At 71.0% G+C, this 23457-nt stretch overlaps 1 protein-coding gene across 1 annotated transcript in view; it reads left to right on the top strand.

The window, feature by feature from the left end:
* Positions 1-3244: 3244 nt before the first annotated feature.
* Positions 3245-23457, top strand: part of AGPAT3 (1-acylglycerol-3-phosphate O-acyltransferase 3) — a gene marked incomplete at its 5' end in the record, with an annotated part of 29559 nt that continues 9346 nt past the window's right edge. Inside the window, 5 exons of the mRNA XM_075582864.1 lie at positions 3245-3352; positions 3643-3700; positions 4336-4488; positions 8571-8673; positions 18733-18808. Of these exons, the coding sequence (XP_075438979.1) occupies positions 3245-3352; positions 3643-3700; positions 4336-4488; positions 8571-8673; positions 18733-18808 (498 nt within the window). The remainder of the gene's footprint in view (positions 3353-3642; positions 3701-4335; positions 4489-8570; positions 8674-18732; positions 18809-23457) is intronic.

Below are 23457 nucleotides of genomic sequence, written 5' to 3' on the forward strand. Positions count from 1 at the left end.
CCTTTGTGTGCACTCCCTGACTCTCCCTGCCCTCTGTGTGCGCCCCCTGACTCTCCTGCCCCTCTGTGCCCCCCCCTGCCCCTCTGTGTGCCCCCCCTGCCCCTCTGTGTGCGCCCCCTGCCTCTCCCTGCCCCTCTGTGTGTGCCCCCTGACTCTCCTGCCCCTTTGTGTGCCCCTGACTCTCCCTGCCCCTCTGTGTGCGCCCCCTGACTCTCCCTGCCCCTTTGTGTGCACTCCCTGACTCTCCCTGCCCCTCTGTGCCCCCCCCTGACTCTCCCTGCCCCTCTGTGCCCCCCCCTGCCCCTCTGTGTGCCCCCCCCTGCCCCTCTGTGTGCGCCCCCTGCCTCTCCCTGCCCCTCTGTGTGTGCCCCCTGACTCTCCCTGCCCCTTTGTGTGCCCCCTGACTCTCCCTGCCCCTCTGTGTGCGCCCCCTGACTCTCCCTGCCCCTTTGTGTGCACTCCCTGACTCTCCCTGCCCCTCTGTGCCCCTGCCTCTCCTTGCCCCTCTGTGTGTGCCCCCCCCTGACTCTCCCTGCCCCTCTGTGTGCCCCCCTGACTCTCCCTGCCCTCTGTGTGCCCCCCTGACTCTCCCTGCCCCTCTGTGCCCCCTGACTCTCCCTGCCCCTCTGTGCCCCTGACTCTCCCTGCCCCTCTGTGTGCGCCCCCTGACTCTCCCTGCCCCTCTGTGCCCCCTGCCTCTCCCTGCCCCTCTGTGCGCCCCCTGACTCTCCCTGCCCCTCTGTGTGCGCCCCCTGACTCTCCCTGCCCCTCTGTGTGCGCCCCCTGACTCTCCCTGCCCCTCTGTGTGCGCCCCCTGACTCTCCCTGCCCCTCTGTGTGCGCCCCATGACTCTCCCTGCGCCTCTGTGTGCGCCCCCTGACTCTCCTGCCCCTCTGTCTGCTCTCCCTGCCCCTCTGTGTGCGCCCCCCTGACTCTCCCTGCCCCTCTGTGTGCGCCCCCTGACTCTTCCTGCCCCTCTGTGTGCGCCCCCTGACTCTCCCTGCCCTCTGTGTGCGCCCCCTGACTCTCCCTGCCCCTTTGTGTGCGCCCCTGACTCTCCCTGCCCCTCTGTGTGCCCCCCCTGACTCTCCCTGCCCCTCTGTGTGCGCCCCCCTGACTCTCCCTGCCCCTCTGTGTGCCCCCCCTGACTCTCCCTGCCCCTCTGTGTGCGCCCCCTGACTCTCCCTCCCCCTCTGTGTGCGCCCCCTGACTCTCCCTGCCCCTCTGTGTGCGCCCCCTGACTCTCCCTGCCCCTTTGTGTGCGCTCCCTGTCTCTCCCTGCCCCTCTGTGTGCGCCCCCCTGACTCTCCCTGCCCCTCTGTGTGCGCACCCCCTGACTCTCCCTGCCCCTCTGTGGTGCGCCCCCTGACTGTCCCTGCCCCTTTGTGTGCGCTCCCTGACTCTCCCTGCCCCTCTGTATGCGCCCCCCTGACTCTCCCCTCTGCCCCTCTGTGTGCGCCCCCTGACTCTCCCTGCCCCTCTGTGTGCGCCCCCCTGACTCTCCCTGCCCCTCTGTGTGTGCCCCCTCTGACTCTCCCTGCCCCTCTGTGTGCGCCCCCTGACTCTCCCTGCCCCTCTGTGTGCGCCCCCTGACTCTCCCTGCCCCTCTGTGTGCGCCCCCTGACTCTCCCTGCCCCTCTGTGTGCCCCCCCTGACTCTCCCTGCCCCTCTGTGTGCGCCCCCTGACTCTCCCTGCCCCTCTGTGTGCGCCCCCTGACTCTCCCTGCCCCTCTGTGTGCGCCCCCTGACTCTCCCTGCCCTCTGTGTGCGCCCCCTGACTCTCCCTGCCCCTCTGTGTGCGCCCCCTGACTCTCCCTGCCCTCTGTGTGTGCCCCCTCTGACTCTCCCTGCCCCTCTGTGTGCGCCCCCTGACTCGCCCTGCCCCTCTGTGTGCGCCCCCTGACTCGCCCTGCCCCTCTGTGTGCGCCCCCTGACTCTCCCTGCCCCTCTGTGTGCGCCCCCTGACTCTCCCTGCCCCTCTGTGTGCGCCCCCTGACTCTCCCTGCCCCTCTGTGTGCGCCCCCTGACTCTCCCTGCCCCTCTGTGTGCGCCCCTGACTCTCCCTGCCCCTCTGTGTGCGCCCCCTGACTCTCCCTGCCCCTCTGTGTGCGCCCCCTGACTCTCCCTGCCCCTCTGTGTGCGCGCCCTGACTCTCCCTGCCCCTCTGTGTGCGCCCCCTGACTCTCCCTGCCCCTCTGTGTGCGCCCCCTCTGACTCTCCCTGCCCCTCTGTGTGCGCCCCCTGACTCTCCCTGCCCCTCTGTGTGTGCCCCCTCTGACTCTCCCTGCCCCTCTGTGTGCGCCCCCCTGACTCGCCCTGCCCCTCTGTGTGCGCCCCCTGACTCGCCCTGCCCTCTGTGTGCGCCCCCTGACTCTCCCTGCCCCTCTGTGTGCGCCCCCTGACTCTCCCTGCCCCTCTGTGTGCGCCCCCTGACTCTCCCTGCCCCTCTGTGTGCGCCCCCTGACTCTCCCTGCCCCTTTGTGTGCGCCCCCTGACTCTCCCTGCCCCTTTGTGTGCGCTCCCTGACTCTCCCTGCCCCTTTGTGTGCCCCCTGACTCTCCCTGCCCCTCTGTGTGCGCCCCTGACTCTCCCTGCCCCTCTGTGTGCGCTCCCTGACTCTCCCTGCCCCTTGTGTGCGCTCCCTGACTCTCCCTGCCCCTCTGTGTGCCCCCTGACTCTCCTGCCCCTCTGTGTGCCCCCCCTTACTCTCCCTGCCCCTCTGTGTGCGCCCCCTGACTCTCCCTGTCCCTCTGTGTGCGCCCCTGACTCGCCCTGCCCCTCTGTGTGCGCCCCTGACTCGCCCTGCCCCTCTGTGTGCGCCCCCTGACTCGCCCTGCCCCTCTGTGTGCCCCCCCTTACTCTCCCTGCCCCTCTGTGTGTGCCCCCCCTTACTCTCCCTGCCCCTCTGTGTGCGCCCCCTGACTCGCCCTGCCCCTCTGTGTGCCCCCCCTTACTCTCCGTGCCCCCTCTGACTCTCCCTGCCCCTCTGTGTGTGCCCCCTGACTCTCCCTGCCCCTCTGTGTGCCCCCCCTTACTCTCCCTGCCCCTCTGTGTGTGCCCCCTCTGACTCTCCCTGCCCCTCTGTGTGCGCCCCCTCTGACTCTCCCTGCCCTCTGTGTGCGCCCCCTGACTCTCCCTGCCCCTCTGTGTGCGCCCCCCTGACTCTCCCTGCCCCTCTGTGTGCGCCCCCTGACTCTCCCTGCCCCTCTGTGTGCGCCCCCTGACTCTCCCTGCCCCTCCTCAGAGCTCCAAAGTGTTGGCGAAGAACGAGTTGCTGATGGTGCCGCTGATCGGTTGGACCTGGTACTTCATGGAGATCGTATTCTGCAAACGCAAGTGGAAGAGGACAGAGATAAGGTGGTACAGGCATCGAGAGGCTGCGGGACTACCCGGAGTACATGTGGGTGAGTGCACACTCACTATCACACGGTGGTACAGGGCATCGAGAGGCTGCGGGACTACCCGGAGTACATGTGGGTGAGTGCACACTCACTATCACACGGTGGTACAGGGCATCGAGAGGCTGCTGGACTACCCGGAGTACATGTGGGTGAGTGCACACTCACTATCACACGGTCGTACAGGGCATCGAGAGGCTGCGGGACTACCCGGAGTACATGTGGGTGAGTGCACACTCACTACCACACGGTGGTACAGGGCATCGAGAGACTGCGGGACTACCCGGAGTACATGTGGGTGAGTGCACACTCACTATCACACGGTGGTACAGGGCATCGAGAGACTGCGGGACTACCCGGAGTACATGTGGGTGAGTGCACACTCACTATCACACGGTGGTACAGGGCCATCGAGAGGCTGCGGGACTACCCGGAGTACATGTGGGTGAGTGCACACTCACTATCACACGGTGGTACAGGGCATCGAGAGCTGCGGGACTACCCGGAGTACATGTGGGTGAGTGCACACTCACTATCACACGGTGGTACAGGCATCGAGAGACTGCGGGACTACCCGGAGTACATGTGGGTGAGTGCACACTCACTATCACACGGTGGTACAGGGCATCGAGAGACTGCGGGACTACCCGGAGTACATGTGGGTGAGTGCACACTCACTATCACACGGTCGTACAGGGCATCGAGAGACTGTGGACTACCCGGAGTACATGTGGGTGAGTGCACACTCACTATCACACGGTGGTACAGGGCATCGAGAGACTGCGGGACTACCCGGAGTACATGTGGGTGAGTGCACACTCACTATCACACGGTCGTACAGGGCATCGAGAGGCTGCGGGACTACCCGGAGTACATGTGGGTGAGTGCACACTCGCTGACATGCCCCCCCGTGTCTCCCCCCCCCCCCCCCCCTCAGTCTTGCTGTACTGTGAGGGGACGCGTTTCACGGAGACGAAGCACAGGATCAGTATGGAGGTGGCGGATAAGAAGGGGCTCGCGCGTCTGAAACATCATCTACTGCCCCGAACCCGCGGATTTACCACCGCCGTGCAGTGCCTGCGGGGCACAGGTAACTGCGCTCCCGCTCCTGGGCTTCCCCCCCCCCCACCCCCCCCTCCCGGCTCCCGCTCCTGTGCTTCCTCCCCCCCCCCCCTCCCGGCTCCCGCTCCTGTGCTTCCTCCCCCCCCACTCCTCCCGGCTCCCGCTCCTGTGCTTCCTCCCCCCCCACTCCTCCCGGCTCCCGCTCCTGTGCTTCCTCCCCCCCCACTCCTCCCGGCTCCCGCTCCTGGGCTTCCCCCCCCCCTCCCTCCCGGCTCCCGCTCCTGGGCTTCCCCCCCCCCCACTCCTCCCGGCTCCCGCTCCTGGGCTTCCCCCCCCCCCTCCCTCCGGCTCCCGCTCCTGGGCTTCCCCCCCCCCCCCCCCTCCCCAGCTCCCGCTCCCTGTGCTTCCTCCCCCCCTCCCGGCTACCGCTCCTGGGCTTCTCCCCCCCCCCCGCTCCCGCTACTGGGCTTCCCCCCCCCCCTCCCTCCCGGCTCCTGCTCCTGTGCTTCCGCCCCCCCCCCCTCCCGGCTCCCGCTCCTGTGCTTCCTCCCCCCCTCCCGGCTCCCGCTCCTGTGCTTCCTCCCCCCCTCCCAGCTCCCGCTCCTGTGCTTCCTCCCCCCCCTCCCGGCTCCTGTGCTTCCTCCCCCCCTCCGGCTCCTGCTCCCTGTGCTTCCTCCCCCCCCTCCCAGCTCCCGCTCCTGTGCTTCCCCCCCCCCCTCCCGGCTCCCGGCTCCTGTGCTTCCTCCCCCCCTCCCGGCTACCGCTCCTGGGCTTCCCCCCCCTCCCGGCTCCCGCTCCTGGCTTCCCCCCCCCCCCTCCCTCCCGGCTCCCGCTCCTGTCTTCCCCCCCCCCCCCCCCCTCCCGGCTCCCGCTCCTGTGCTTCCTCCCCCCCTCCCGGCTCCCGCTCCTGTGCTTCTTCCCCCCCCTCCCGGCTACCGCTCCTGGGCTTCCCCCCCCCCCCCCTCCCGGCTCCCGCTACTGGGCTTCCCCCCCCCCCCCTCCCTCCGGCTCCTGCTCCTGTGCTTCCCCCCCCCCCCCCCCCCTCCCGGCTCCCGCTCCTGTGCTTCCTCCCCCCCTCCCGGCTCCCGCTCCTGTGCTTCCTCCCCCCCCCTCCCGGCTCCCGCTCCTGTGCTTCCTCCCCCCCTCCCAGCTCCCGCTCCTGTGCTTCTTCCCCCCTCCTCCCGGCTCCTGTGCTTCCTCCCCCCCTCCCGGCTCCTGTGCTTCCTCCCCCCCCTCCCGGCTCCTGCTCCTGTGCTTCCTCCCCCCCCTCCCAGCTCCGCTCCCTGTGCTTCCCCCCCCCCCCCTCCCGGCTCCCGGCTCCTGTGCTTCCCCCCCCCCCCCCTCCCGGCTCCCGGCTCCTGTGCTTCCTCCCCCCCTCCCCGGCTACCGCTCCTGGGCTTCCCCCCCCCCCCCCCTCCCGGCTCCCGCTCCTGGGCTTCCCCCCCCCCCCTCCCTCCCGGCTCCTGCTCCTGTGCTTCCCCCCCCCCCCCCCTCCCGGCTCCCGCTCCTGTGCTTCCCCCCCCCCCCCCCCCTCCCGGCTCCCGCTCCTGTGCTTCCTCCCCCCTCCCGGCTCCCGCTCCTGTGCTTCCTCCCCCCCTCCCAGCTCCCGCTCCTGTGCTTCCTCCCCCCCTCCCGGCTCCTGTGCTTCCTCCCCCCCTCCCGGCTCCTGTGCTTCCTCCCCCCTCCCCGGCTCCTGCTCCTGTGCTTCCTCCCCCCCCTCCCAGCTCCCGCTCCTGTGCTTCCCCCCCCCCCCTCCCGGCTCCTGTGCTTCCTCCCCCCCTCCCGGCTCCCGCTCCTGTGCTTCCTCCCCTCCCGGCTCCCGCTCCTGTGCTTCCCTCCCCCCCTCCCGGCTCCCGCTCCTGTGCTTCCCCTCCCCCCCTCCCGGCTCCCGCTCCTGTGCTTCCTCCCCCCCTCCAGCTCCCGCTCCTGTGCTTCCTCCCCCCCTCCGGCTCCTGTGCTTCCTCCCCCCCCCCCTCCCCCGGCTCCTGTGCTTCCTCCCCCCCTCCGGCTCCTGCTCCTGTGCTTCTCCCCCCCTCCCAGCTCCCGCTCCTGTGCTTCCCCCCCCCCCCCTCCCCGGCTCCCGGCTCCTGTGCTTCCCCCCCCCCCCCCTCCCGGCTCCCGGCTCCTGTGCTTCCTCCCCCCCTCCCGGCTACCGCTCCTGGGCTTCCCCCCCCCCCCCCTCCCGGCTCCCGCTCCTGGGCTTCCCCCCCCCCTCCCTCCGCGGCTCCTGCTCCTGTGCTTCCCCCCCCCCCCCCCCTCCCGGCTCCCGCTCCTGTGCTTCCCCCCCCCCCCCCCCCCCTCCCGGCTCCCGCTCCTGTGCTTCTCCCCCCCTCCCGGCTCCCGCTCCTGTGCGTCCTCCCCCCCTCCCAGCTCCCGCTCCTGTGCTTCCTCCCCCCCTCCGGCTCCTGTGCTTCCTCCCCCCCCTCCCGGCTCCTGTGCTTCCTCCCCCCCTCCCGGCTCCTGCTCCTGTGCTTCCTCCCCCCCCTCCCAGCTCCCGCTCCTGTGCTTCCCCCCCCCCCCCTCCCGGCTCCTGTGCTTCCTCCCCCCCTCCCGGCTCCCGCTCCTGTGCTTCCTCCCCCCCCTCCCGCTCCCGCTCCTGTGCTTCCCTCCCCCCCCTCCCGGCTCCCGCTCCTGTGCTTCCCTCCCCCCCTCCCGGCTCCCGCTCCTGTGCTTCCCCCCCCCCCCCCCCTCCCGGCTCCCGCTCCTGTGCTTCCCCCCCCCCCTCCCGGCTCCCGCTCCTGTGCTTCCCTCCCCCCCCCCTCCCGGCTCCTGCTCCTGTGCTTCCCCCCCCCCTCCCCGGCTCCCGCTCCTGTGCTTCATCCCCCCCTCCCGGCTCCCGCTCCTGTGCTTCCCCCCTCCCGGCTCCCGCTCCTGTGCTTCCCTCCCCCCCCCTCCCGGCTCCCGCTCCTGTGCTTCCCTCCCCCCCCCTCCCGGCTCCTGCTCCTGTGCTTCCCCCCCCCCCCTCCCGGCTCCCGCTCCTGTGCTTCCCTCCCCCCCCCTCCCGGCTCCCGCTCCTGTGTTTCCCTCCCCCCCCTCCCGGCTCCTGCTCCTGTGCTTCCTCCCCCCCCTCCCGGCTCCCGCTCCTGTGCTTCCCCTCCCCCCCTCCCGGCTCCCGCTCCTGTGCTTCCCCCCCCCCCCCCCTCCCGGCTCCCGCTCCTGTGCTTCCCTCCCCCCCTCCCGGCTCCCGCTCCTGTGCTTCCCTCCCCCCCCCCTCCCGGCTCCCGCTCCTGTGCTTCCCTTCCCCCCCCCCCTCCCGGCTCCCGCTCCTGTGCTTCCCTCCCCCCCCCCCTCCCGGCTCCCGCGCTTCCTCCCCACCTCCCGGCTCCTGTGCTTCTCTTTCCCCCCCCCTCCCGGCTCCCGCTCCTGTGCTTCCTCCCCCCCTCCCGGCTCCTGTGCTTCTCTTCCCCCCCCCCCTCCCGGCTCCCGCTCCTGTGCTTCCTCCCCCCCTCCCGGCTCCCGCTCCTGTGCTTCCGCCCCCCTCCCGGCTCCCGCTCCTGTGCTTCCTCCCCCCTCCCGGCTCCCGCTCCTGTGCTTCTCTTCCCCCCCACCCCCCCCCCCCTCCTCCCGGCTCCCGCTCCTGTGCTTCTCTTCCCCCCCCCCCCCTCCCGGCTCCTGCTCCTGTGCTTCCTCCCCCCTCCTGGCTCCTGTGCTTCTCCCCCCCCTCCTCTCCCCTCCCCCCCTCCTCCGGCTCCTGTGCTTCTCCCCCCCCTCTCCCCCCCCCTCCCGGCTCCTGCGCTTCTCCCCCACCCCCCCCCCCCCTTCTCCCGGCTCCTGCGCTTCTCCCCCACCCCCCCCCCCCTTCTCCCGGCTCCTGTGCTTCTCCCCACCCACCCCCCCCTTCTCCTGGCTCCTGTGCTTCTCCCCACCCACCCCCCTTCTCTCCGGCTCCTGTGCTTCTCCCCCCCACCCCCGCTCCTGTGCATCTCCCCCACCCACCCCCCCTTCTCCCGGCTCCTGTGCTTCTCCTCCACCCCCCCTTCTCCCGGCTCCTGTGCTTTCCCCACCCCCCCTTCTCCCGGCTCCCGTTCTTCCCCCTCCCCTCCCGGCTCCTGTGCTTCCCCACCCTCCCTCTCCTGCCCCGGGTCCTCAGCCTCTGTCTCTCCCGCACAGTATCTGCAGTTTACGACGTGACCATTGAATTTCCGTGGAACAAGAACCCGTCTCTGCTGGGGATTCTGTACGGGAAGAAATATGAGGCCGACATGTGTGTGAGGTGAGAGGGCGCGGTCTGGAGGGCGCGGTCTGGGAGGGCGCGGGCTGGGAGGGCGCGGGCTGGGAGGGCGCGGGCTGGGAGGGCGCGGTCTGGAGGGCGCGGGCTGGGAGGGCGCGACTGTTCCATGTGTGTGAGGTGAGAGGGCGCGGTCTGGGAGGGCGCGGTCTGGGAGGGCGCGGGCTGGGAGGGCGCGGGCTGGGAGGGCGCGGTCTGGGAGGGCGCGACTGTTCCATGTGTGTGAGGTGAGAGGGCGCGGTCTGGGAGGGCGCGGTCTGGGAGGGCGCGGTCTGGGAGGGCGCGGGCTGGGAGGGCGCGGGCTGGGAGGGCGCGACTGTTCCATGTGTGTGAGGTGAGAGGGCGCGGTCTGGGAGGGCGCGGTCTGGGAGGGCGCGGTCTGGGAGGGCGCGGTCTGGGAGGGCGCGACTGTTCCATGTGTGTGAGGTGAGAGGGCGCGGTCTGTGAGGGCGCGGTCTGTGAGGGCGCGGTCTGTGAGGGCGCGGTCTGTGAGGGCGCGGTCTGTGAGGGCGCGGTCTGTGAGGGCGCGGTCTGTGAGGGCGCGGTCTGTGAGGGCGCGGTCTGTGAGGGCGCGTCTGTGAGGGCGCCACTGTTCCATGTGTGTGAGGTGAGAGGGCGCGGGCTGGGAGGCGCGGGCTGGAGGGCGCGGTCTGGGAGGGCGCGGTCTGGGAGGGCGCGGTCTGGGAGGGCGCGTCTGGGAGGGGCGCGACTGTTCCATGTGTGTGAGGTGAGAGGGCGCCTGACTGTGCGTGTGGGGCTGCGCGTCTGACTCTGCGTGTGGGGCTGCGCGCGCCTGACTCTGCGTGTGGGGCTGCGCGCGCCTGACTCTGCGTGTGGGGCTGCGCGCGCCTGACTCTGCGTGTGGGGGCTGCGCGCGCCTGACTCTGCGTGTGGGGCTGCGCGCCTGGACTCTGCGTGTGGGGCTGCGCGCCTGACTCTGCGTGTGGGGCTGCGCGCCTGACTGTGCGTGTGGGGCTGCGCGCGCCTGACTGTGCGTGTGGGGCTGCGCGCGCCTGACTGTGCGTGTGGGGCTGCGCGCGCCTGACTGTGCGTGTGGGGCTGCGCGCGCCTGACTGCCCTGTGCGTGTGGGGCTGCGCGCGCCTGACTCTGCGTGTGGGGCTGCGCGCCTGACTCTGCGTGTGGGGCTGCGCGCGTCTGACTGTGGCTGTGGGGCTGCGCGCCTGACTGTGCGTGTGGGGCTGCGCGCGCCTGACTCTGCGTGTGGGGCTGCGCGCGCCTGACTGTGCGTGTGGGGCTGCGCGCGCCTGACTCTGCGTGTGGGGCTGCGCGCGCCTGACTGTGCGTGTGGGGCTGCGCGCGCCTGACTGTGCGTGTGGGGCTGCGCGCGCCTGACTGTGCGTGTGGGGCTGCGCGCGTCTGACTCTGCGTGTGGGGCTGCGCGCCTGACTGTGCGTGTGGGGCTGCGCGCGCCTGACTGTGCGTGTGGGGCTGCGCGCGCCTGACTCTGCGTGTGGGGCTGCGCGCGCCTGACTCTGCGTGTGGGGCTGCGCGCGCCTGACTGTGCGTGTGGGGCTGCGCGCGCCTGACTCTGCGTGTGGGGCTGCGCGCGTCTGACTGTGCGTGTGGGGCTGCGCGCGCCTGACTGTGCGTGTGGGGCTGCGCGCGCCTGACTGTGCGTGTGGGGCTGCGCGCGCCTGACTGTGCGTGTGGGGCTGCGCGCGCCTGACTGTGCGTGTGGGGCTGCGCGCGCCTGACTGTGCGTGTGGGGCTGCGCGCGCCTGACTGTGCGTGTGGGGCTGCGCGCCTGACTGTGCGTGTGGGGCTGCGCGCGCCTGACTGTGCGTGTGGGGCTGCGCGCGTCTGACTCTGCGTGTGGGGCTGCGCGCGTCTGACTCTGCGTGTGGGGCTGCGCGCCTGACTCTGCGTGTGGGGCTGCGCGCGCCTGACTCTGCGTGTGGGGCTGCGCGCGCCTGACTCTGCGTGTGGGGCTGCGCGCGCCTGACTGTGCGTGTGGGGCTGCGCGCGCCTGACTCTGCGTGTGGGGCTGCGCGCCTGACTCTGCGTGTGGGGCTGCGCGCGTCTGACTGTGCGTGTGGGGCTGCGCGCGCCTGACTGTGCGTGTGGGGCTGCGCGCGCCTGACTCTGCGTGTGGGGCTGCGCGCGCCTGACTGTGCGTGTGGGGCTGCGCGCGCCTGACTCTGCGTGTGGGGCTGCGCGCGTCTGACTGTGCGTGTGGGGCTGCGCGCCTGACTGTGCGTGTGGGGCTGCGCGCGCCTGACTGTGCGTGTGGGGCTGCGCGCCTGACTCTGCGTGTGGGGCTGCGCGCGCCTGACTCTGCGTGTGGGGCTGCGCGCGCCTGACTGTGCGTGTGGGGCTGCGCGCGCCTGACTGTGCGTGTGGGGCTGCGCGCGCCTGACTGTGCGTGTGGGGCTGCGCGCGCCTGACTGTGCGTGTGGGGCTGCGCCTGACTGTGCGTGTGGGGCTGCGCGCGCCTGACTGTGCGTGTGGGGCTGCGCGCGCCTGACTCTGCGTGTGGGGCTGCGCGCGCCTGACTCTGCGTGTGGGGCTGCGCGCCTGACTCTGCGTGTGGGGCTGCGCGCGCCTGACTGTGCGTGTGGGGCTGCGCGCGCCTGACTCTGCGTGTGGGGCTGCGCGCCTGACTGTGCGTGTGGGGCTGCGCGCGCCTGACTCTGCGTGTGGGGCTGCGCGCGCCTGACTGTGCGTGTGGGGCTGCGCGCCTGACTGTGCGTGTGGGGCTGCGCGCGCCTGACTCTGCGTGTGGGGCTGCGCGCGCCTGACTGTGCGTGTGGGGCTGCGCGCGCCTGACTGTGCGTGTGGGGCTGCGCGCGCCTGACTCTGCGTGTGGGGCTGCGCGCGCCTGACTCTGCGTGTGGGGCTGCGCGCGTCTGACTCTGCGTGTGGGGCTGCGCGCCTGACTCTGCGTGTGGGGCTGCGCGCGCCTGACTGTGCGTGTGGGGCTGCGCGCCTGACTGTGCGTGTGGGGCTGCGCGCGTCTGACTGTGCGTGTGGGGCTGCGCGCGCCTGACTCTGCGTGTGGGGCTGCGCGCGCCTGACTCTGCGTGTGGGGCTGCGCGCGCCTGACTCTGCGTGTGGGGCTGCGCGCGTCTGACTCTGCGTGTGGGGCTGCGCGCCTGACTCTGCGTGTGGGGCTGCGCGCGCCTGACTGTGCGTGTGGGGCTGCGCGCCTGACTGTGCGTGTGGGGCTGCGCGCCTGACTGTGCGTGTGGGGCTGCGCGCGTCTGACTGTGCGTGTGGGGCTGCGCGCCTGACTGTGCGTGTGGGGCTGCGCGCCTGACTGTGCGTGTGGGGCTGCGCGCGCCTGACTGTGCGTGTGGGGCTGCGCGCGTCTGACTGTGCGTGTGGGGCTGCGCGCCTGACTCTGCGTGTGGGGCTGCGCGCGCCTGACTCTGCGTGTGGGGCTGCGCGCCTGACTGTGCGTGTGGGGCTGCGCGCGCCTGACTCTGCGCCTGACTCTGCGTGTGGGGCTGCGCGCCTGACTGTGCGTGTGGGGCTGCGCGCCTGACTGTGCGTGTGGGGCTGCGCGCGCCTGACTCTGCGTGTGGGGCTGCGCGCCCTGACTGTGCGTGTGGGGCTGCGCGCGCCTGACTGTGCGTGTGGGGCTGCGCGCGTCTGACTCTGCGTGTGGGGCTGCGCGCGTCTGACTGTGCGTGTGGGGCTGCGCGCCTGACTCTGCGTGTGGGGCTGCGCGCGCCTGACTCTGCGTGTGGGGCTGCGCGCCTGACTCTGCGTGTGGGGCTGCGCGCCTGACTGTGCGTGTGGGGCTGCGCGCGCCTGACTCTGCGTGTGGGGCTGCGCGCGTCTGACTGTGCGTGTGGGGCTGCGCGCCTGACTCTGCGTGTGGGGCTGCGCGCGCCTGACTGTGCGTGTGGGGCTGCGCGCGCCTGACTGTGCGTGTGGGGCTGCGCGCGCCTGACTCTGCGTGTGGGGCTGCGCGCGCCTGACTGTGCGTGTGGGGCTGCGCGCGCCTGACTGTGCGTGTGGGGCTGCGCGCGTCTGACTGTGCGTGTGGGGCTGCGCGCGCCTGACTGTGCGTGTGGGGCTGCGCGCGCCTGACTGTGCGTGTGGGGCTGCGCGCGTCTGACTGTGCGTGTGGGGCTGCGCGCGCCTGACTGTGCGTGTGGGGCTGCGCCTGACTGTGCGTGTGGGGCTGCGCGCGCCTGACTGTGCGTGTGGGGCTGCGCGCGCCTGACTCTGCGTGTGGGGCTGCGCGCCTGACTCTGCGTGTGGGGCTGCGCGCGCCTGACTCTGCGTGTGGGGCTGCGCGCGCCTGACTGTGCGTGTGGGGCTGCGCGCGCCTGACTGTGCGTGTGGGGCTGCGCGCGCCTGACTGTGCGTGTGGGGCTGCGCGCGCCTGACTGTGCGTGTGGGGCTGCGCGCGCCTGACTCTGCGTGTGGGGCTGCGCGCGTCTGACTCTGCGTGTGGGGCTGCGCGCGTCTGACTGTGCGTGTGGGGCTGCGCGCGCCTGACTGTGCGTGTGGGGCTGCGCGCGCCTGACTCTGCGTGTGGGGCTGCGCGCCTGACTCTGCGTGTGGGGCTGCGCGCGTCTGACTGTGCGTGTGGGGCTGCGCGCGCCTGACTGTGCGTGTGGGGCTGCGCGCGCCTGACTGTGCGTGTGGGGCTGCGCGCGCCTGACTCTGCGTGTGGGGCTGCGCGCGCCTGACTCTGCGTGTGGGGCTGCGCGCCTGACTCTGCGTGTGGGGCTGCGCGCGCCTGACTGTGCGTGTGGGGCTGCGCGCGCCTGACTCTGCGTGTGGGGCTGCGCGCGCCTGACTGTGCGTGTGGGGCTGCGCGCGCCTGACTCTGCGTGTGGGGCTGCGCGCGCCTGACTGTGCGTGTGGGGCTGCGCGCGCCTGACTCTGCGTGTGGGGCTGCGCCTGACTCTGCGTGTGGGGCTGCGCGCGCCTGACTCTGCGTGTGGGGCTGCGCGCCTGACTCTGCGTGTGGGGCTGCGCGCGCCTGACTGTGCGTGTGGGGCTGCGCGCGCCTGACTCTGCGTGTGGGGCTGCGCGCGTCTGACTGTGCGTGTGGGGCTGCGCGCCTGACTGTGCGTGTGGGGCTGCGCGCGCCTGACTGTGTGTGTGGGGCTGCGCGCGCCTGACTCTGCGTGTGGGGCTGCGCGCGCCTGACTCTGCGTGTGGGGCTGCGCGCGCCTGACTGTGCGTGTGGGGCTGCGCGCGCCTGACTGTGCGTGTGGGGCTGCGCGCGCCTGACTGTGCGTGTGGGGCTGCGCGCGCCTGACTGTGCGTGTGGGGCTGCGCGCCTGACTGTGCGTGTGGGGCTGCGCGCGCCTGACTGTGCGTGTGGGGCTGCGCGCGCCTGACTGTGCGTGTGGGGCTGCGCGCCTGACTCTGCGTGTGGGGCTGCGCGCGCCTGACTCTGCGTGTGGGGCTGCGCGCCTGACTCTGCGTGTGGGGCTGCGCGCCTGACTCTGCGTGTGGGGCTGCGCGCGCCTGACTGTGCGTGTGGGGCTGCGCGCGCCTGACTCTGCGTGTGGGGCTGCGCGCGCCTGACTGTGCGTGTGGGGCTGCGCGCGCCTGACTGTGCGTGTGGGGCTGCGCGCGCCTGACTGTGCGTGTGGGGCTGCGCGCGCCTGACTCTGCGTGTGGGGCTGCGCGCGCCTGACTCTGCGTGTGGGGCTGCGCGCGTCTGACTCTGCGTGTGGGGCTGCGCGCGCCTGACTCTGCGTGTGGGGCTGCGCGCCTGACTCTGCGTGTGGGGCTGCGCGCCTGACTCTGCGTGTGGGGCTGCGCGCCTGACTGTGCGTGTGGGGCTGCGCGCGCCTGACTGTGCGTGTGGGGCTGCGCGCCTGACTGTGCGTGTGGGGCTGCGCGCGCCTGACTCTGCGTGTGGGGCTGCGCGCGCCTGACTGTGCGTGTGGGGCTGCGCGCGTCTGACTGTGCGTGTGGGGCTGCGCGCCTGACTCTGCGTGTGGGGCTGCGCGCGTCTGACTGTGCGTGTGGGGCTGCGCGCGCCTGACTGTGCGTGTGGGGCTGCGCGCCTGACTGTGCGTGTGGGGCTGCGCGCCTGACTGTGCGTGTGGGGCTGCGCGCCTGACTGTGCGTGTGGGGCTGCGCGCGCCTGACTCTGCGTGTGGGGCTGCGCGCCTGACTCTGCGTGTGGGGCTGCGCGCGCCTGACTGTGCGTGTGGGGCTGCGCGCGCCTGACTCTGCGTGTGGGGCTGCGCGCCTGACTGTGCGTGTGGGGCTGCGCGCGCCTGACTGTGCGTGTGGGGCTGCGCGCGCCTGACTCTGCGTGTGGGGCTGCGCGCGCCTGACTCTGCGTGTGGGGCTGCGCGCGCCTGACTCTGCGTGTGGGGCTGCGCGCCTGACTCTGCGTGTGGGGCTGCGCGCCTGACTCTGCGTGTGGGGCTGCGCGCGCCTGACTCTGCGTGTGGGGCTGCGCGCGCCTGACTCTGCGTGTGGGGCTGCGCGCGCCTGACTCTGCGTGTGGGGCTGCGCGCGCCTGACTCTGCGTGTGGGGCTGCGCGCCTGACTGTGCGTGTGGGGCTGCGCGCGCCTGACTCTGCGTGTGGGGCTGCGCGCGCCTGACTGTGCGTGTGGGGCTGCGCGCCTGACTGTGCGTGTGGGGCTGCGCGTCGCTGACTCTGCGTGTGGGGCTGCGCGCCTGACTGTGCGTGTGGGGCTGCGCGCGCCTGACTGTGCGTGTGGGGCTGCGCGCCTGACTCTGCGTGTGGGGCTGCGCGCGCCTGACTGTGCGTGTGGGGCTGCGCGCGTCTGACTGTGCGTGTGGGGCTGCGCGCGCCTGACTGTGCGTGTGGGGCTGCGCGCCTGACTGTGCGTGTGGGGCTGCGCGCGCCTGACTGTGCGTGTGGGGCTGCGCGCCTGACTGTGCGTGTGGGGCTGCGCGCCTGACTGTGCGTGTGGGGCTGCGCGCCTGACTGTGCGTGTGGGGCTGCGCGCGCCTGACTCTGCGTGTGGGGCTGCGCGCCTGACTCTGCGTGTGGGGCTGCGCGCGCCTGACTGTGCGTGTGGGGCTGCGCGCGCCTGACTCTGCGTGTGGGGCTGCGCGCGCCTGACTCTGCGTGTGGGGCTGCGCGCCTGACTCTGCGTGTGGGGCTGCGCGCCTGACTCTGCGTGTGGGGCTGCGCGCGCCTGACTCTGCGTGTGGGGCTGCGCGCGCCTGACTGTGCGTGTGGGGCTGCGCGCGCCTGACTGTGCGTGTGGGGCTGCGCGCCTGACTGTGCGTGTGGGGCTGCGCGCCTGACTGTGCGTGTGGGGCTGCGCGCCTGACTGTGCGTGTGGGGCTGCGCGCGCCTGACTGTGCGTGTGGGGCTGCGCGCCTGACTGTGCGTGTGGGGCTGCGCGCGCCTGACTGTGCGTGTGGGGCTGCGCGCGCCTGACTGTGCGTGTGGGGCTGCGCGCCTGACTGTGCGTGTGGGGCTGCGCGCGCCTGACTCTGCGTGTGGGGCTGCGCGCCTGACTCTGCGTGTGGGGCTGCGCGCGCCTGACTGTGCGTGTGGGGCTGCGCGCGTCTGACTGTGCGTGTGGGGCTGCGCGCGCCTGACTGTGCGTGTGGGGCTGCGCGCCTGACTGTGCGTGTGGGGCTGCGCGCGTCTGACTGTGCGTGTGGGGCTGCGCGCGCCTGACTGTGCGTGTGGGGCTGCGCCTGACTGTGCGTGTGGGGCTGCGCGCGCCTGACTGTGCGTGTGGGGCTGCGCGCGCCTGACTCTGCGTGTGGGGCTGCGCGCCTGACTCTGCGTGTGGGGCTGCGCGCGCCTGACTCTGCGTGTGGGGCTGCGCGCGCCTGACTGTGCGTGTGGGGCTGCGCCTGACTGTGCGTGTGGGGCTGCGCGCGCCTGACTGTGCGTGTGGGGCTGCGCGCGCCTGACTCTGCGTGTGGGGCTGCGCGCGCCTGACTGTGCGTGTGGGGCTGCGCGCGCCTGACTGTGCGTGTGGGGCTGCGCGCGTCTGACTGTGCGTGTGGGGCTGCGCGCGCCTGACTCTGCGTGTGGGGCTGCGCGCCTGACTCTGCGTGTGGGGCTGCGCGCGTCTGACTGTGCGTGTGGGGCTGCGCGCGCCTGACTCTGCGTGTGGGGCTGCGCGCCTGACTCTGCGTGTGGGGCTGCGCGCCTGACTGTGCGTGTGGGGCTGCGCGCGCCTGACTGTGCGTGTGGGGCTGCGCGCGCCTGACTGTGCGTGTGGGGCTGCGCGCCTGACTCTGCGTGTGGGGCTGCGCGCCTGACTCTGCGTGTGGGGCTGCGCGCCTGACTGTGCGTGTGGGGCTGCGCGCGTCTGACTCTGCGTGTGGGGCTGCGCGCGCCTGACTCTGCGTGTGGGGCTGCGCGCGCCTGACTCTGCGTGTGGGGCTGCGCGCGCCTGACTGTGCGTGTGGGGCTGCGCGCGCCTGACTGTGCGTGTGGGGCTGCGCGCGCCTGACTGTGCGTGTGGGGCTGCGCGCGCCTGACTCTGCGTGTGGGGCTGCGCGCGCCTGACTCTGCGTGTGGGGCTGCGCGCGTCTGACTCTGCGTGTGGGGCTGCGCGCCTGACTGTGCGTGTGGGGCTGCGCGCGTCTGACTCTGCGTGTGGGGCTGCGCGTCTGACTGTGCGTGTGGGGCTGCGCGCCTGACTCTGCGTGTGGGGCTGCGCGCGCCTGACTGTGCGTGTGGGGCTGCGCGCGCCTGACTGTGCGTGTGGGGCTGCGCGCGCCTGACTCTGCGTGTGGGGCTGCGCGCGCCTGACTGTGCGTGTGGGGCTGCGCGCGCCTGACTGTGCGTGTGGGGCTGCGCGCCTGACTCTGCGTGTGGGGCTGCGCGCGCCTGACTGTGCGTGTGGGGCTGCGCGCGCCTGACTCTGCGTGTGGGGCTGCGCGCGCCTGACTCTGCGTGTGGGGCTGCGCGCCTGACTCTGCGTGTGGGGCTGCGCGCGCCTGACTCTGCGTGTGGGGCTGCGCGCCTGACTCTGCGTGTGGGGCTGCGCGCGCCTGACTGTGCGTGTGGGGCTGCGCGCGCCTGACTCTGCGTGTGGGGCTGCGCGCGCCTGACTCTGCGTGTGGGGCTGCGCGCGCCTGACTCTGCGTGTGGGGCTGCGCGCCTGACTGTGTGTGTGGGGCTGCGCGCGCCTGACTGTGCGTGTGGGGCTGCGCGCCTGACTGTGCGTGTGAGGCTGCGCGCCTGACTCTGCGTGTGGGGCTGCGCGCGCCTGACTCTGCGTGTGGGGCTGCGCGCCTGACTCTGCGTGTGGGGCTGCGCGCCTGACTCTGCGTGTGGGGCTGCGCGCCTGACTCTGCGTGTGGGGCTGCGCGCGCCTGACTCTGCGTGTGGGGCTGCGCGCGCCTGACTCTGCGTGTGGGGCTGCGCGCCTGACTCTGCGTGTGGGGCTGCGCGCCTGACTCTGCGTGTGGGGCTGCGCGCGCCTGACTGTGCGTGTGGGGCTGCGCGCGCCTGACTCTGCGTGTGGGGCTGCGTGCCTGACTCTGCGTGTGGGGCTGCGCGCCTGACTGTGCGTGTGGGGCTGCGCGCGCCTGACTCTGCGTGTGGGGCTGCGCGCGTCTGACTCTGCGTGTGGGGCTGCGCGCGCCTGACTGTGCGTGTGGGGCTGCGCGCCTGACTCTGCGTGTGGGGCTGCGCGCCTGACTCTGCGCCTGACTCTGCGTGTGGGGCTGCGCGCGCCTGACTGTGCGCCTGACTCTGCGCCTGACTCTGCGCCTGACTCTGCGCCTGACTCTGCGCCTGACTCTGCGCCTGACTCTGCGCCTGACTCTGCGCCTGACTCTGCGCCTGACTCTGCGCCTGACTCTGCGCCTGACTCTGCGCCTGACTCTGCGCCTGACCCTGCGCCTGACCCTGACCCTGCGCCTGACCCTGACCCTGCGCCTGACCCTGACCCTGCGCCTGACCCTGCGCCTGACTCTGCGCCTGACCCTGCGCCTGACCCTGCGCCTGACCCTGCGCCTGACCCTGCGCCTGACCCTGCGCCTGACTCTGCGCCTGACTCTGCGCCTGACTCTGCGCCTGACTCTGCGCCTGACTCTGCGCCTGACCCTGCGCCTGACCCTGCGCCTGACTGTCTCCATGTCTCAGGCGATTCCCTCTGGATGAGGTTCCGCTGGATGAGAAAGAGGCGGCGATCTGGCTGCACAAACTGTATCAGGAGAAGGTAAAGACACCGCCCCCCGACCACTGTGACACGCACACGCGCACACATCCCCCCCCCGACCACTGTGACACGCACACGCACATGCACACACAACCCCCCCCCCCCCCGACCACTGTGACACGCACACACACACATCCCCCCCCCGACCACTGTGACACGCACACGCGCACACATCCCCCCCCCCGACCACTGTGACACGCACACGCACACACACACATCCGCCCCCCCGACCACTGTGACACGCACACACACACATCCGCCCCCCCGACCACTGTGACACGCACACGCACACACACATCCTCCCCCCCGACCACTGTGACACGCACACGCACATGCACACACATCCCCCCCGACCACTGTGACACGCACACACACACATCCCCCCCCCCCGACCACTGTGACACGCACACGCACACATCCCCCCCCCCGACCACTGTGACACGCACACGCACACATCCCCCCCCGACCACTGTGACACGCACACGCGCGCACACACACATCCGCCCCCCCGACCACTGTGACACGCACACTCACACACATCCCCCCTTCGACCACTGTGACACACACACATCCCCCCGACCACTGTGACACACACACATCCGCCCCCCCGACCACTGTGACACGCACACGCACACGCACATGCACACACATCCCCCCCCCCCGACCACTGTGACACGCACACACACACATCCCCCCCCGACCACTGTGACACGCACACACACACATCCCCCCCCCCGACCACTGTGACACACACACATCCGCCCCCCCGACCACTGTGACACGCACACGCACACACATCCCCCCTTCGACCACTGTGACACACACACATCCGCCCCCCCGACCACTGTGACACGCACACGCACACACATCCCCCCCCGACCACTGTGACACACACACATCCGCCCCCCCGACCACTGTGACACGCACACGCACACACATCCCCCCCGACCACTGTGACACGCGCACGCGCGCACACACACACATCCGCCCCCCCGACCACTGTGACACGTACACGCACACACATCCCCCCCGACCACTGTGACACACACACACATCCCCCCCCCGACCACTGTGACACACACACATCCGCCCCCCCGACCACTGTGACACGCACACACACACATCCCCCCCGACCACTGTGACACACACACACACACACACACACATCCGCCCCCCCGACCACTGTGACACGCACACACACACACACACACCCGCCCCCCGATCACTGTGACACACACACACACATCCCCCCCCCGACCACTGTGACACGCACACACACACACACACACATCCCCCCCCCCGATCACTGTGACACACACACACGCGCACACACACACATCCGCCCCCCCGACCACTGTGACACACACACACACATCCCCCCCCCGACCACTGTGACACGCACACACACACACACACACACACATCCCCCCCGACCATTGTTACACGCGCATGCACGCACACACACACACACACACACACCCGCCCCCCCACCACTGTGACACACACACACACATCCCCCCCGACCACTGTGACACGCGCACACACACACACACACACACACATCCCCCCCCAACCACTGTGACACGCACACGCACGCACACACACACACATCCGCCCCCGACCACTGTGACACACACACATCCCCCCCGACCACTGTGACACGCACACACACATCCCCCCCGACCACTGTGACACACACACACACACATCCCCCCCCCCGAACACTGTGACACGCACACACACACATTTCCCCCCCAACCACTGTGACACACACACATCCGCCCCCCCGACCACTGTGACACACACACACACACACATCCGCCCCCCCGACCACTGTGACACGCACACGCACACACACACATCCCCTCCGACCACTGTGACACACACACACATCCGCCCCCCCGACCACTGTCACACGCACACGCACACGCACACGCACACACACACACATCCCCCCCGACCACTGTGACACACACACACCCACACACACATCCGCCCCCCCCGACCACTGTGACACACACGACCACTGTGACGCGCACACACACGCACATCTCTCCCCCCCGACACTGTGGGACGCTCACACACACCTCTCCCCCCCGACACTGTGGGACGCTCACACACTTCTCCCCCCCCCGACACTGTGGGATACACACACCCCTCTCCCCCAGACACTGTGGGACGCTCACACACCTCTCCCCCCCGACACTGTGGGACGCTCACACACTTCTCCCCCCCCCGACACTGTGGGATACACACACCCCTCTCCCCCCCGACACTGTGGGACGCTCACACACCTCTCCCCCCCGACACTGTGGGACGCTCACACACACACACCTCTCCCCCCCCGACACTGTGGGACGCTCAAACACACCCCTCTCCCCCCGACACTGTGGGACGCTCACACGCCCCTCTCCCCCCGACACTGTGGGACGCTCAAACACTCACCTCTCCCCCCCGACACTGTTGGACGCACACACGCCCCCCTCCCCCCGACACTGTGGGACGCTCACACACACCTCTCCCCCCCGACACTGTGGGACGCTCAAACACACCCCTCTCCCCCCGACACTGTTGGACGCACACACGCCCCCCTCCCCCCGACACTGTGGGACGCTCACACACACCTCTCCCCCCGACACTGTGGGACGCTCACACACATACCTCTCCCCCCCGACACTGTGGGATGCTCACACACACCTCTCCCCCCCGACACTGTGGGACGCTCACACACACACACCTCTCCCCCCCGACACTGTGGGACGCTCACACACCTCTCCCCCCCGACACTGTGGGACGCTCACACACACCTCTCCTCCCCGACACTGTGGGACGCTCACACACACACCTCTCCCCCCGACACTGTGGGACGCTCACACACACACCTCTCCCCCCGACACTGTGGGACGCTCACACACACCTCTCCCCCCGACACTGTGGGACGCGCACACACACCTCTCCCCCCGACACTGTGGGACGCTCACACACACCTCTCCCCCCCGACACTGTGGGACGCTCACACACACACACCTCTCCCCCCTGACACTGTGGGACGCTCACACACACCTCTCCCCCCCGACACTGTGGGACGCTCACACACACACACCTCTCCCCCCCGACACTGTGGGACGCTCACACACACCTCTCCCCCCCCGACACTGTGGGACGCTCACACACACACCTCTCCCCCCCGACACTGTGGGACGCTCACACACACCTCTCCCCCCGACACTGTGGGACGCTCACACACAGCTCTCCCCCCGACACTGTGGGACGCTCACACACACCTCTCCCCCCCGACACTGTGGGACGCTCACACACACCTCTCCCCCCCGATACTGTGGGACGCGCACACACACCTCTCCCCCCCGACACTGTGGGACGCTCACACACACACCTCTCCCCCCCGACACTGTGGGACGCGCACACACACCTCTCCCCCCCGACACTGTGGGACGCTCACACACACCTCTCCCCCCCGACACTGTGGGACGCTCACACACACCTCTCCCCCCCGACACTGTGGGACGCTCACACACACCTCTCCCCCCCGACACTGTGGGACGCTCACACACACCTCTCCCCCCCGACACTGTGGGACGCTCACACACACCTCTCCCCCCCAACACTGTGGGACGCTCACACACACCTCTCCCCCCGACACTGTGGGGCGCTCACACACACACCTCTCCCCCCCGACACTGTGGGGCGCTCACACACACACCTCTCCCCCCCGACACTGTGGGACGCTCACACACACACCTCTCCCCCCCGACACTGTGGGACGCTCACACACACACCTCTCCCCCCGACACTGTGGGGCGCTCACACACACACCTCTCCCCCCCGACACTGTGGGACGCTCACACACACACCTCTCCCCCCCGACACTGTGGGACGCTCACACACACCTCTCCCCCCCGACACTGTGGGACGCTCACACACACCTCTCCCCCCCGACACTGTGGGACGCTCACACACACACCTCTCCCCCCCGACACTGTGGGACGCTCACACACACACCTCCCCCCCCGACACTGTGGGACGCTCACACACACCTCTCCCCCCCGACACTGTGGGACGCTCACACACACCTCTCCCCCCCCGACACTGTGGGACGCTCACACACACACCTCTCCCCCCCGACACTGTGGGACGCTCACACACACACCTCTCCCCCCCGACACTGTGGGACGCTCACACACACCTCTCCCCCCCGACACTGTGGGACGCTCACACACACACCTCTCCCCCCGACACTGTGGGACGCTCACACACACCTCTCCCCCCCGACACTGTGGGACGCTCACACACACCTCTCCCCCCCGACACTGTGGGACGCTCACACACACACCTCTCCCCCCCGACACTGTGGGACGCTCACACACACACCTCTCCCCCCGACACTGTGGGACGCTCACACACACACCTCTCCCCCCGACACTGTGGGACGCGCACACACACCTCTCCCCCCGACACTGTGGGGCGCTCACACACACAACTCTCCCCCCCGACACTGTGGGGCGCTCACACACACACCTCTCCCCCCCGACACTGTGGGGCGCTCACACACACACCTCTCCCCCCCGACACTGTGGGGACACACACACACACCTCTCCCCCCCGACACTGTGGGACGCTCACACACACCT

The sequence above is a fragment of the Ascaphus truei genome, unplaced genomic scaffold, assembly GCF_040206685.1.
Source record: "Ascaphus truei isolate aAscTru1 unplaced genomic scaffold, aAscTru1.hap1 HAP1_SCAFFOLD_2662, whole genome shotgun sequence".
NCBI classification, from domain to species: Eukaryota; Metazoa; Chordata; class Amphibia; order Anura; family Ascaphidae; genus Ascaphus; species Ascaphus truei.